At 42.9% G+C, this 15,081-nt stretch overlaps 1 protein-coding gene across 12 annotated transcripts in view; it reads right to left on the bottom strand.

The window, feature by feature from the left end:
• Positions 1 to 15,081, bottom strand: part of LOC138763574 (uncharacterized) — a 138,887-nt gene that overhangs the window by 18,336 nt on the left and 105,470 nt on the right. For 9 of the 12 annotated variants that reach the window (XR_011357664.1, XR_011357666.1, XR_011357665.1 and 6 more), the window contains 2 exons: positions 2,366 to 2,480; positions 2,037 to 2,196 (listed from right to left, as the gene is read on the bottom strand). Coding sequence is in view for 7 of the 12 variants with exons in the window: in XM_069937943.1 (XP_069794044.1) it covers positions 2,037 to 2,196; positions 2,366 to 2,480 (275 nt within the window). In the remaining 5 variants the exon portion in view is untranslated. Of the gene's footprint in view, positions 1 to 1,644; positions 1,904 to 2,036; positions 2,197 to 2,365; positions 2,481 to 15,081 lie in introns of those variants that run through there. The other 3 variants (XM_069937950.1, XM_069937952.1, XM_069937951.1) reach the window with 3 other exon arrangements.

The raw sequence follows: 15,081 nt of genomic DNA, 5'->3' as shown, positions 1-15,081 counted from the left end.
AATGGCAGGGCACTGAGGAGTGGAGGGAAAGAAACAGATCTGGGAATACAGATACATAATTCCCTGAAAATGTCTTCAGAGTTGTAAAGAAAGATTTTGGCATCTTGGCCTTCATAATTAAAGTATTGAGTACAGGTGTTGGGATATTATGGTGAGGCCAAATTTGGAGTATTGTATGCAGTTCTGGTCGCTAAACTATAGGAGGATATTAGTAAGATTGAGAGAGGGCAGAGAACATTTACTAAGATATTGCCAAGTCTTCAGGAGTTGAGTTACAGGGAAAGATTAAACAGGTTAAGACTTTACTCCTTGGAGTGTAGAAGAATGAAGGGAGAATAAATTGGATAGATATGTGGATGGGAGAGGTCTGGAGGGTTTTGGAATGGGTGCAGGTCAGTGAGACTAGCAGAATGATATTTCAGCACAGACTAGAAGGGCCGAATGACCCGTTTCTGCACTGTAGTATTCTATGGTTTATTCTATTAATGAAGTGTAATGCCATTGTAATTCTGCCTCTGTGAACCCCTTGGTCACTGCTCAATCCAGATGACTGTTAAAACATGGTGGGAAGACAGGGAAAGGGAGAAGCAAGAAAATTGCTAAAATGAAAGGAACAGCCATGCAAATAAATTAACTAAGTCTAGTTCAAAAGAACTTCCATAAACCAGGGAGGAAAGGCTGATATATTCACAGAAACAGGGCTCTTCATTTGGATCATGAAACATCAAGGTTGGTACAATTCTTTAGTGCAGTGATGTATTTCTTTGTGCAGTCACAAATATCCCTAAATTTATGAAAAACAATGCTATAGGGAAGAGGTATTACAGAATCCAGGGTTAAGAAAACAGTGGTCTATAATGTCTATGTTTTCTGTCATTGAACATTGGAACCTGAAGATAAATAGTCTTAGCTGGATTCCATAGCTTCCACATCTGGAGAGGATTGTTAGTGAAAGGGAGACAGTAACACACCTCTAATGAGAAGTGACTGCTCCAAAGCCCGAACAGAAACAATGATCAAGGAGTGTAGAACTTCTTGACTTCTATCCATGATAGAAGTCTCAATGAAATTCTACAATTCAGCTTATTATTTAGTAATGACAATGCTTATATTGGTTGAATCACTGCCAAAAATATACAACAATGTTGAAGCACTTGAAACACACAAATACATTTGGCTAAAACGAAATAGAAGCTAGATAAGTACAAACCTAAAAAGAAATATATGTTGTTAAGTTCATACAAAATTGGCAGAAAGAAAGCAGGATGAAGCACAGACTACTGGTACTTGCGATGTTTACTCAATGTAACTCAATAGTTCTCAATTTCCTTTTGACCATAAACTGAGTTAGCAAAGTCAGGATGCTTATCTTCAATGAGTAAAAATTGTATTAGTTCTTGTCACTACTTTATCATGAATTCACTGAACAAATGGAATATTTTTAATGCTTCATAATCTCATTGGTTGCTCTATCCTTTTTACCATTTTGTCTGAATTCTATACAGGAACACTGAAAGAAACATAAAGCTCATGTCTGATGTTTCTAATTGGTGCACTGTAGCTTTGTATGCTTTTGGAATTGGGTTAGCAATTCCATGATTTTTGATTGTTAACCAGAATTTTTGTTTGGAAGATGACTGGTCATATTCTGCAAAAGAAGAGCCCTAATATGCAACTGTACAAGACTATCTTTTACCCAGATGTTAATGTTAAATGTGTTGAATCTTAGATAATAGGAATATTTGATTCATATCTATAAATTAGAAAGCTGGGATCAATACATCTCACCTCATTCTCTTTATTCTCCCTCATCTTGGCACCCAAAGTCCACTTTGGACTGAATATGCTCTTTTGTCTTGTTTCTCGTAACAGTTCACATCTTCTGTTGCAACCAAATGTCAGGCTTTTCATAAATGCACATGGTTATTATTACTTTTTCATTCTTGTTATTCTCTTTAGGCAAAGCACCCTATGTAATTGTGGAGATGGAAAATTGTTACATGGCATTTCCACACCTCATTGGTACCTTGGCTTACCTGTGGAATACTGATGTTTTTCTCAATGTGATTTCTCCAAAAATACTTAGTGCTACAGATTTGGTTTGGGTAACACTGTAATCCTGTTTTGATTATTTCATATGAAGGGGAATAGTATATCCTGGAAGACCTTGACAATGGTGGATACTCAATAGTATATCTGCGAGAAAGATAAATTTTAATTGCAAAGTTTACAGAAACTAGTTTAACAGTAAAGAAAATAATATTTTTGAAAGCTTAGGAAACACAATTCATTTGCTATTATTTCCGTTTATTTTTATGAAAATAAAGCTGTCCACATTGTTTATCCATCATCATATTAAACTCACCTTATTGGTGAAATAGATGTTAATATTTCAGAGTATTTATTTGCTCCAATAGATGAAATACCAGCACTAGAAGTGAGTTCATGCCTAATTTGTCGAGATGATCTCCCAGAGTGTTCTGTGTAGTAAAAGATAAAGCTAATAGAATGAATACATGGTGTTTCCATTCATGGTTCTGAATAATTCCACTGTTGTTCAAATGATCATTTCAATAAATGTTTTCTGAATGTAGTAACTCCACTAATGAGTATTTATTAATTTCTTACATCTTTCAAATGTTCACTTTCTCAGTATTATTCATGGATCCTGGATTTGTTAATTTAAGATATGAGCTAGACATCCATCTACAGGTACATTAAAAGTAAAAGAATAGTGAGGGATAAGATTGAGCCCCCTTGAGGATCAGAGGGGTAGGCTATGTGAGAAGTCAGAAAATTATTTTTTTTTCCTTCAGTATTCACTAAGGAAAGGAATATTAAGCCAGGTGAAGCAAGGACATCTGGTAGTGATGTCATGGATAATATACAGATTAATGAGGAGGTAGTATTGGCTATTTTAAAGAGAATCAAGGTGGATAAATCTCTGGGTCCTGACAAGCTATTCCTTAGGACCCTGAGGGAGATTAGTGTACAAATAGTGGGGCTCTGACAGGAAATATTTAAATTATCACTGGCCATTGGGGAGGTGCTGGAGGATTGGAGAGTAGCTCATGTTGTTCTGCTGTTTAAAAAAGGCTCCAAAAGTAAACCTGGCAATTATAGGCCTGTGAGTCTGATGTCAGTGGTGGGTAAATTAATGGAAAGTGTTCTAAGAGATGTTATATACAATTATTTGAAAAGACATGAATTGATTAGGAGTAGTCAACACGGTTTTATACGTGGTAGATCATGTTTAACAAATCTTACAGAATTTTTCAGGGAGCTTACTAAGAAAGTTGACAAGGGGAAGGCCATGGATGTTGTCTATATGGACTTTAGTAAGGCCTTTAACAAGAGGTTAGTTAGGAAGGTTCAAGCATTAAGTATTAATGTTGAAGAAGTGAAATGGATTCAACAGTAGTTGAATGGGAGATGCCAAAGAGTAGTGGTGGAAAACTGTTTGTCAAATTGAGGCCGGTGACTAGTGGAGTGCCTCAGGGATTGGTACATTGTTGTTTGTCATATATATTAATGATCTAGATAATAGGGTGGATTATTAAGTATGCAGATGATACGAGGATTGGTGGTGTTGTGGACAGTGAAGAAGGTTATCAAAGCTTACAATAGGATATAGGACAGTTAGAAGAGTGGGCTGAAAGATGGCAGATGAAGTTTAATACTCATAACTGTGAAGTGCCTCATTTTGGTAGGACTAATCAGCAAAGATCATACACATTAAATGGTAGACAATTGAAGAGTGCAGTTGAACAAAGGGAATGAGGAATTCTTGTACATAATATGCTGAAAGTTGAGTCACAGCATTGGGTGGTGAAGAAAACATTTGGTATATTGGCCTTCATAAATTAGAGTATTGAATACAAGAGTTGGGCATGGACTGAAAGGGCAAATTGGCCTGTTGCAATGCGGTAATTGTATGGTTATATGAGTTCTCAAAAATGTGGTTTTTAATTATTCTGTCAGCTGCGAAGCCAATAGCCATCAATACTGTGTTGTATTTAAAATCAATTTTGCATTAAATTATTGCCTTTTTAAATTGATCTATCAGACTGTAAGATTGATTTAATCATGTTTCTGTCTTAAGTTCTCTTAATTTCTCAATACTAATTCTGAGGGGATTCTTGGAGTTGAGACAAGCTAAATTTGGATTAATTAAACAAGTTTGCTTCATTGTAGATACAGATTTTAAGAATGCTGTAAACAATGTAATATTTTTGACAACCCCCTCTCCCTTTTTATCTTAGTCTCCTGTGACTTCTGAAGAAATCAATGAGGCCAGAAATGGGAGCTACAGACTATGCCACAGGTGGAGCAGATTGGTGGGCACTCCTTCTACTATTTACATTTACCCGTAGTTATGTGCACCTCCAGCATGTGATTTTGCAGTTCTCAGTACCAACCTAAAAGGTCCTTCTCTATTTACATAAGGTAGGATTTACAAAGAATCCTTCCCTGTACTATTCAAATGCCCTCAATTTCATCAATATACTGAATTATTTCCCTTTCTTTAATATTAATCTGTATTTTATTTTAACTTGTTGAACAAAACAACTGGGGAGGAGTGGGAATGAAAAATGTAGTGGGCATCAGTAAAAAAAAACAAATATACCCCAAGATTTTCTCATTAGGCATAATGTAATGCCCTTGATGGAATCTCTAATGTAGCTGGTAACCAGTTCTAAAAGAACATATAGATTTTAAAAAATTTAACATTCCTTGTTGTTCCAGTCAACTCCAGAGTTAGATAATTAATCTTTCTGTAATAAATTTGCATAGAAATTGGTGAGGTGTTGTTTTGATTTAAATCTCGTGGTGGCATCAGATAAATTTCCATAACAATGAAGGGTTATGGCATCTTTATTCCGATCATATTGTAAAGACCTGAGGAATTGAGCAGGCGCTCTTGAAAGTAGGGACAACTAAAATTTAGAGTAGGAAATCCATCTTCACCCTTACTTTCATCTTTTGATTTGAAATGCAAGTTGATATTATATAGTCTTTATGAAGATAGGAACTGGTTATTGCACTGTTTGCATTGATGGATTTCAGATTATTTTCTATTAAAACAATGTCATTCAAATCTTCATAAGCAGTATATTCTATAACTTCATGAATCGATGGTAATATGTATATACATTTGTTAATCATTTAAAATGTTAAGACTATTGTATTGTATTTTAATCTGTATGATTTTGGTTATTATGTATTTTTATGTGGGATATACTGCAAGAGTGCAACTCAAAACTGGACAAGCAAAAAGTAATCCCAGCATGCTTGAAATATGCCTTTTCCAATATCAATTCATGTGTTCAATCTTTGAGCAATATTCACAAACAAGATGAAAAAGAGAAATATTTAACTTTAAGCAGGAAACTTGAGAGGGTTAGCAGAGATGACCAAATGGAAGGTCAAAAATGGTCTACAGGGAATGGATTCACTCCACCTAAACTTTAACCTCTGACAGTTTCAAATCTTCACAAGATTTGCACCTTTCTGGGTCAGGATTACATTCTACCCATCCCTCCATTACTTTACTCAACTTCATAATCCACAGCAGATATTTCATCATTTTAGTCCCATTGTCAAAATTTTTCTCCAAATCTTTGGGTTTGCTAAATATCTCAAACCCATCTCTGATCATGCTTTTGGATACTCGGGCCAATTTTTCACCATGCTTTACCTTTTCCATATGTGGGTGAAATGTTGTTTCAGGATTGAATACAGGTGGTTGAAAACTAACATTTACAAGAGGGAATGTTTAAAGCAAGTTGGATAATGGTGGAATATTTAAAACAATTGTAAATCTACACAATGAATAAATAAACATTATGTGGTCAATCCAATTGCAACATTTCTTGAAAATGTAATCATTTGATTCTGGCTCAAATTTTTAAAAATTGAAGTTATCCTATTTCTGCTAAATAGCCACGGTTGTGGTGCATCGACTGCAGTTATAGAGATTGTGGCAGCGCCTGGTAATGATCTTCCGAGAATCAGCAGATTTTGGCATGGTCCAGAGGACTGGAAAATTGCAGAGGGCACTCTGCTATTTAAAAAGTGAGGAAAGCAGCAGAAAGGAAATTATAGACCTGTTAACCTAACATCGGTGGTTGGAATGTTGTTAGAGTCAATTGTCGAGAGTGACGTGTATGACAAGATAGGCCAAAGTCAGCATGGTTTCCTTTAGGAGAAATCTTGCCTGGAAAGACCACCTGAAATTTTTATTGAGGAAACCACAAGCAGGCTAGAAAAAGGAGTGCTTGTTGTACATTTAGATTTTCATAAGGCCTTTGACAAGGAGCTGCTCATGAGGATGCTTAACAAGATGAGAGCCCATGGAATTACAGGAAAGATGCTAGCATAGGTAGAGCAATGACTGATTGGCAGGAAACAAATAGTGGGAATAAAGGGTTCCTATTCTGGTGCACTACCGGTTAGCAGTGGTGTTCCTCAGGGGTCGGTTTTGGAATCACTTTTTACATTAGATGTTAATGATTTGGATTGCAGAATAAATGGCTTTGAGGCTAAGTTTGCAAATGATACAAAGATGGGTAGAAAGATGTGTAGTGAGGAAGAAATAGAGAGGCTGTGGAGAGACGGATTAGGAGAATGGGCAAAGTAGTGGCAAATGAAATACACTGCATAAATCTGGAAAATGTATAGTTATATACTTTGGTAGAATGAATAAAAGGGCAGTCTATTATTTGGATGTGGAGAAAATTCAAAATTTAGAGATGCAAAGGGATTTGGAAGTCCTTGTGCATTAAACCCGCAAGACAAGTCACCTTTATTTATCATTCATACCATGCTCACACGGGTAATATTTCTTCAGGACCACGGAGCATATTTATGTAAGTTAAAATAGAAGTTAAACACATAAAATATTAAATATTAAGACGTATACTGTAAGAGACCCTGGTAACAGGGTACTCTATGCACAAATGTTCTGGGAACTCTTGATGGCCTGGGGGAAAAATAAACTGTTGCCCAATCTGGACATATGGCTACTAGTGCTGCAGTACCTCCTACCAGATGGCAAAAGGGTGAACAGTTTATTTGAGGGGTGTTTGGGGTCCTTCACAATGTTTATTGCCTTTTGCCTGCATCGAGTGTTGAACATGTCATTCATGGTAGGAAGAAAGCCCCCAGTGACCTTTTCCACTGACTTCACTATCCCCTTCAGGGTCTTTCAGTTCAAGGAGGTACAGCTACCAAACCAGGCAGTGATGCAATTGTACAGAATGCTCTCGATACATTCTCTGTAGAATGTAGTGAGGATGGTGGGGGGGGGGGGGGGGGGTGGGAGATTAACTTAACTCAGCCTTCCCTGGAAATAAAGCACTACTGGGCTTTCTTGGCTATGAACTGGTGTTAAGGGACCAGGTGAGATTTTCCGCTAGGTGCACACCAAGGAACTGGATATGCTGTCGATATCAATGGTGGAGCCATCAATGGTCAGCAGAGCCCTCCTGAAGTTGACAACCATCTCTTTTGTTTTTTAACATTCAGATACAGCTCGTTGGCTCTGCACCAGTCTGTTAGTTACTGTACCTCATCTCTGTATCGACATTCTTACTAATCAGGCCCACCATAGATGTGTCATCTGCAAACGATGATGTGGTTCAAGATGTGTTTGGCTGCACAGTCGTGAGTCAGCAGAATGAACAACAGTGAACTAAGCATGCAGCCCTGGGGGCCCCCTGTGCTCAGTGTAATTGCCTTGGAGGTGCTTGAGGTCTTCCTGACAGGAAGTCGAGAATCCAATTGCAGAGGGAGGTGTTTAGACCCAGTAGGCTCAACTTCCTTATCAGGTACTGTGGTTTGATCATGTTGAATGCCGAGCTGAAGTCAGTAAACAGCATTCGAACATACGAGTCCTGGTTTTCCAGGTGGGTGAGGACCAGATGGAGGGCAGAGGCGATGGCATTATCTTTGGAGTAGTTGGGTCTGTATGTGAACTGGAGGGGGGGGGGGGGGTCTAGTAACAGGTCATGTGACCACTCTTGGAGCTTCCCCTTCCACACAGCCTCAAGGCCCTCAAGGGGTGCCTTGGGTTTTTCTATTATGCTCAGTGGGTCTCCAATTATGAGGACAAGGCTTGCCCTCTTATCAAATATATGTTCTTCCCTCTGGCAGAGGAGGCTTGTGCAGCATTCAGCTGCATCGTCCAACATCACTAAGGCCACACTGTATGCTGTGAATGAATCTGCGCCTTTTCAGGTGGAAAATGATGCGTCAGACTTCGCCCTGGCAGCCACCCTTAATCAGGCTGGCAGGCCTGTCACATTTTTTTAATGCACCCGACAGGGCCATGAGATTCGACACTCAGTCGAAAAAGAGGTTCAAGCCATTGTAGAGGCAGTGGAGCATTGGCGCCATTACCTGGCCAGTAAGAGATTCACTCTGCTGACTGATCAACGTGTTGTGTTAATGTTCAACAATCAGCAGTGGGGCAAAATCAAAAACTATAAAATACTGCAGTGGAGAATAGAATTATCCACCTATAACTATGACATCCTGTACGGACAGGGAAACTTAACGAGCCACCAGATGCCCTGTCCTGTGGGACGTGCCAGTGCACAGATCAACTGACTGTAGACCTTAATGATCTCCATCACCCCAGTGTCACCAAGTTTTTTAACTTTGTTAAAGCATGCAACAAAGAACTGCCAGGTCTGTGCTGAGTGCAAGCTGCATTTGTATTGGCCAGACGGGGCGCAACTTATTAAAGCCACTCGTCCCTTCAAGCGACTCAGTGTCGACTTCAAATGACCCCTGCCCTCCACCATTTGTAACATATACTTCCTTAACATTTGCCACCCCAGTTCAGACATGACCGCTGCCACAGTCATCAAGGTCCTGCGCAGCCTCTTCACTCTATTTAGCTTCCCCAGTAACAAACTGTGCCAGCACCTGTTGGCCAGAGGCATTTCCATGAGCAGGATCACTAGTTACAACCCCTGGGGTAACGGGCAAGTGGAGAGTGAGAATGCTATGGTCTGGAAGGCAATCCTCCTGGCTTTGGGATCCAAAGGCCTCCCAGTCTCCTGCTGGCAGGAAGTTCTTTCAGAGGACCTCCATTCTACCAGGTTCCTGCTGTGCACTGCCACTAGTGCTATACCACATGAACGTATATTTTCCTTCCCAGGGAAATCTGCGACAGGGACCAAACTACTGGCATGGCTGATGTCCCCAGGGCTCGTCCTGCTCCAGGGGCATGTGAGGAACCATGTCTGACCCATTGGTTGAAAGGGTCCACCTCCTCCATGCCAACCCCCAATATGCCTATGTGGCATATCTGGACTGACACAAGGACACCGTTTCCATCAGGGACTTGGCTCCCTCAGGGGCTCTGTAGACTGCTGCAAATCACCCCACACCCTCCTCTTCGTTGAACATACTTAATGTACCTGACCTCTGGTATCCTGCCTCCTCCTGGAGGGAGGATACACCAAGCATGGAGCCAACCCACCAGTACAATACTGATCAATACAAACAGGCACCTGAGATCATCCAGAACTCCACTGCTGCACCACAGCTTCACCTGGTTCTATGACAGTCCCAGCAAACAACCAGGCCACCTGATAGGCTGAACTTATGACTTTCACATTCTAAATCCATAACATTTTAAGTTTCACTTCACCCCACGGGAATCTTTTTTAATAAAACATTATACTGTAATGTATAATTATATGGTCAAGCATAGCTGTTGGCTGATTGTACCTGTTGCTCCTCCCCACAGGCTCTTGTATAAAGGTGACTGTTCCATAGCCCCCTGCAACTCCGTGCAGGACAACTGAACAGTAGGGATATGCTATGTTCTCAAGTGAATTAAAGCTTATTGGTTTCTCCACAATAGTCTCCTGATTGATAGTACCTCAGCCTGCTTCTGTTCTATCTTATGGTCTTAATTTTATTGTCAGTGTTATCGTTCACAGAGTGAAGAGGCTGCGCAGGGCCTTGATGACTGTGGCAGCGGTCATATCTGAGCTGGGATGGCAAATGTTAAGGAAGCATATGTTACAAATGGTGGAGGGCAGGGGTCCTTTGAAGTCGACACTGAGTCGCTTGAAGGGACGAGTGGCTTTAATAAGTTGCGCCCTGTCTGGCCAATACAAATGCAGCTTGCACTCAGCACAGACCTGGCAGTTCTTTGTTGCGTGCTTTAACAAAGTGAAAAAACTTGGTGACACTGGGGTGATGGAGATCATTAAGGAGGTCTTCAGTCAGTTGATCTGCGCACTGGCACAGGTCCCACAGGACAGGGTATCTGGTGGCTTGTTGTGTTTCCCTGTCCGTACAGGATAATTCTATTCTCCACTGCAGTATTTTATATTTTTTGATTTTGCCCCACTGCTGATTTTCTGCAAATTCTGTCCATTTGATGATGAGTCCAAGCCAACTGAGGCAAAAATATTAATCATCACAACAAAATAATTTTGCTGGTATCTGTATTTTGGAATAAATTACTTCCTTTCAATTATTCATATTTGAGTTTTTATTCAGTTCCCACTGATGGTCATGAGCAAATCAGATAGAAGGTCTGCTGATAAATCAAGAAATTGAAGTGAGATAAAATATTTAAAAGAGCAGTATCCAGCATGATGCAAGCATGTAGCCTACCTCAATAGCTTTAGCTCTGCATAACATTGTATGCTTGGACATCCAAATGATTTCATCCTTAGATCTGTTTTTCCATATCTACATATCATCCACTCACATACCACTTTAATCCCTATGCCATCAGTGCTCAGTGATTAGTAAGGGATTGCTTAAGGTGGTATGTGAGTGGGAAGGGAAGGTTGAGAATCACTGCTCTAGACCCAATTGTTACAGAAATATTTTACTTGAGGAAAAATTGTCATTGGCCCATTTCCTTTGGAGTTATGAAACTGTGCACATAACGAGTCAATTAGGTACGATTAAAACAGTGGTTTTCAAAGTTCTTCTTTCCACCCCTATACCACCTTAAGCAATCCCTTGCTAATCATAGAGCACCTATGGCATAGGGAATACTTTAAGTGGTATGTGAGTGGAAAGAAAAAGGTTGAGAACCATTGTACTAGATGATCCAAGGTGCGAGTGGTATATTTCAAGCATAGTAGACATGATGCAGGAATGGTATAAGGCACCAGATATGGGAGAGCATAGGAGGTAACCCTACAGGACGGTGACCATGGCAGCAGACCAGTGAGGGGTTCAGTAGCTGAAGGCCCACATAGGCTATGGATTACAGACGACTTGAGATTGAAGGACCCACACAGGATGCGAGCTGTTGGAGACTGGTTCATGGGAACTGGTTAATGGGAGCCAGGTACAGGAACTGGGATTCAAGAGGATGCTGAGGGCAAGAAGGGCTCCCGAAGCTGAAGGTTTCTTGATTGTATTGGAGTTTTGGATCTGGAACTCAGGTTGCTGATGGGATGAACTGGAATCTGTGCAGCTGCAGGAGCACTGGAAGTCAATCCATGGACACTCAGTGTCTCTGAAGAGACTCTCTTTTGCTTCTCTTTCTCCTATTGTTAGGGGTGCCAGGTAATGTTTATGATGAATCTTTGTTTGCAGAATAAATAAATAAACACTTATCAAGTGGTTAACTTTAACTAAATATCTCTTGAAATTCTGATCATTTATTCTGCCTCAAGTTCAGTATTTTATAGTGAAAAGCAAGACTAACTTGCTACTCAATGTTGTGGAGTTTCATGTCCACAAAACTATCCTTTCTCGTACTCGGCACAATGTGTATTATTGTGGCACATAAATTAAGGATACAATTGGCTCAAACAATGAAATTGTGGCGGCCTGCAATTGTGGAGATCGGGCTGCGTCTGCGCCACAGCAGACGCGGACAGAGGTCGCTAAAGTGACTCCAGGACAACGAACCAGCGGGGGTAGAAGCTGGAGCAGCATCAGCCCAACAGCCCTAAAATGGCGTTGCTCAAGCTGCCCAGCTAACTCAGCAGAAACAGGCTGGGGAAGAAGGGCATTCATATGCATGGATGTTCCCATCCGCTATTGTTATTCATATGGATGACTTAGTCAATCAGCAAAAATGGCGGGAACTTGAACAGTATAAAAGCAGCCTTTCCAGCCCTAATAAAGGAGTGAGCTTAACCTGCCACACTGTGTGTGTGTGTGTTTCTTTGTAGCGGTTGGCTACAATTGGTGACCCTGACGGTTTAGAAGGAATCTAAACCTAGCGATGGAGAATGAAGCAGCAGTCAGCACAGTTGGCCTGAAGCTCCTTACCTTCTGGACATTAAACCAGGAGGAGACTCAGTTCAAGATCCAGGGCATCACAGCAGAGACCACCCGGTACTACCATGTGGTCAGCGCCCTGGATCTGCAGTCTGCAGACAGAGTGGCCAACTTTATTCACAGGCCACCATCGGAAGGCACTTACACTACCTTCAAAGAGCTATTAACCAAGACATTCAGACTCTTGCGGCAAGAGCGAGGAGCACGTTTGCTCCACCTGGATGGGCTTGGAGACAGATCCCCATCGGCACTCATCAACGAGATGCTGGCCCTCCTGGGAGATGAGCAGCCTGGCATCATGTTTGATCAGGCAGGTGTTCCTGGAACAGATGCCTGAAGACATCCAACTGCTCCTGGCGGAGCCAGATTTCACCGACCCCCAGAAAGTTGCAGCACGTCAGACATTCCGTGGAAACAGAAACAGAAGTGCTCGGCTACCGTGGGGCTCGTAAAGAAGTCCCGCAATCAGACCAGAGCAGTCCCAAGCAAGGAACAGCAGACGAGAGGCAGGAGCGAGTTCAGCGACAGATGGTGCTTCTACCACCAGAGATGGTGCACAGAGGTCCGCTGACGCCAGTACCCCTGCGAGTTCCAGGGAAATGACAAGGCCAGCTGTCTCTTGTACGTCTAGAATCGCCTGTCTGGCACTCTTCCTGGTGGATACAGGACCAGAGGTCAACATGATATCCCTGACAGGGTTGGACACTAGGCGCAGGCTAGTGGGACCCACGTTGAGGGCTGCCAACAACAGCAGTATACGAACCTATGGCACTCGTAGGGCCGAGCTGCAGTTCGGGGGCAGTCACTTCTCATGGGAGTTCACGCTGGCTGCAGTGAAACAATCACTCCTCGGAGCGGATTCCCTGTGAGCCCACAGCCTCCTAGTGAACCTTAAGGGTAAGTGACTCATCCACACCGAGACCTACCAGACCATTGCACTGAGGGGCGCTAGGTTTCTGGCAGTGCACCTGGACTCTGTCCACAGCTCAGAGGATGAGTTCTCCAAGGTGCTAGCGGGATTCCTGGCAATCCTTTCCCCTCAGTTCACAGTGAGATGACTCGATACGGCATCAGACATCACATCCTGACCAAGGGCCCACCTCTCCACGCAAGGGTGAGACGACTTCCCCCAGAGAAGGTCCGATTGGCCAAGGAGGAGTTCCACAAGCTTGAGGAGTTTGGGTGTTGTTCAATGGTCAGACAGCCCATGGGCCTCACCCCTGCACATGGTGCCTAAAGCAGCTGGGGGCTGGAGACCATGTGGCGATTATCGCCGGCTCAATGAAGCCACCACCCTGGACTGTTACCCCATGCCACACATCCAGGATTTTGTGGCAAATCTGCATGGGTAAACAATATTCTCAAACGTGGACCTCGTGCGAGGATATCACCAGATCACGGTGCATCCTGATGACATCCCTAAGACGGCCATCATCACTCCATTTGGGCTGTTCGAGTTCCTGAGGATGCCATTCGGACTCATAAATGCAGCACAGACATTTCAGTGACTGATGGACGCAGTGGCCGAGACCTGGATGGCACTTTTGTCTACCTCGACAATATCCTCATGGCAAGTAGAACCCGACAGGAACACCTTCAGCACCTCCAAAATCTATGTAGTCGTCTGCAGGAGTTCAGCCTCACCATCAACCTGGCCAAATACCTGTTTGGCCTGAACACCATCAACTTCCTGGGCCACAGGATTACAAAGGATGGGGCCACACCACTGCCCAACAAGGTAGAGGCCATCTGCAGCTTCCCGAAGCCCAGTACAACCAAAGGTCTGCAGGAGTTCGTGGGGATGATAAACTTTTATCGCAGGTTTATCTCAGCAGCTGCTTGAGTGATGCGCCCTCTGTTCATCCTGATGTCCGGCAAGGAGAAGGACCTGACCTGGGACGTCAAACTTGCGTTTGTGGAAACCAAAGAAGCACTGGTCAAAGCTGCACTCTTGAACCACCCCAGACCAGATGCACCCATGGCCCTCACAGTTGATGCTTCAGGAACAATGATTGGTGGACTTCTAGAGCAGCAGATAGAAGGAAGTTGGTACCCACTAGCTTTCTTCAGCAAACATCTGCAGCCCATTGAACTAAAGTATAGTGCTTTCGATAGAGAGCTTCTGGCGCTGTACTTAGCCATCTGCCACTTCCGGTACTTTCTTGAGGGAAGGGCTTTCACAGACCACAAACCCCTGACTTTCGCCCTGGCTAAAATCTCAATCCCTGGTCAGCCTGTCAACAGAGACACTTGTCTTACATCTTGCAGTACACCACCAACGTCCAGCATATCTCTGGCAAAGACAATGTGATTGGGGACGCCTCGTCAAGACACAGCATCCACTCCCTGGCCAATGGTCTAGACTTCGCAGCACTGGGAGAGGCATAGCATCAGGGCGACAAGATCCCGCAGTACAGGACAGCTGTCACTGGCCTTCAGCTTCAGGATGTTCCAGTTGACACAGGTACTACCACCCTCCTGTGCGACGTGGCCACCAGGCAGGTTCAACTTATTGTCCCAATGGCATGGAGGCGATGAGATTTTGACTCCATCCATCGGCTGGCACATCCATTCATCAGGACTACGGTCTGGCTGGTGGCCAGTAAGTACGTGTGTCATGGATTGCAGAAACAAGTCCAGGGGTGGGCCAAGGTGTGTACGCAGTGCCAAACAGCCAAAGTGCAGCGACACACCAAGGTCCCCCCCACAGCTTTTCAGGCCAGGAACGCAGGTTTGACCACATTCATGTGGACAAAGTGTGACCCTTGGCAGTCTCTTAGGGTTTCCGCTACCCATTCAAAGTGG

This window comes from Narcine bancroftii, chromosome 5, assembly GCF_036971445.1.
Source record: "Narcine bancroftii isolate sNarBan1 chromosome 5, sNarBan1.hap1, whole genome shotgun sequence".
Lineage (NCBI taxonomy): Eukaryota > Metazoa > Chordata > Chondrichthyes > Torpediniformes > Narcinidae > Narcine > Narcine bancroftii.
This window is presented reverse-complemented; position numbering and strand designations above follow the sequence as displayed.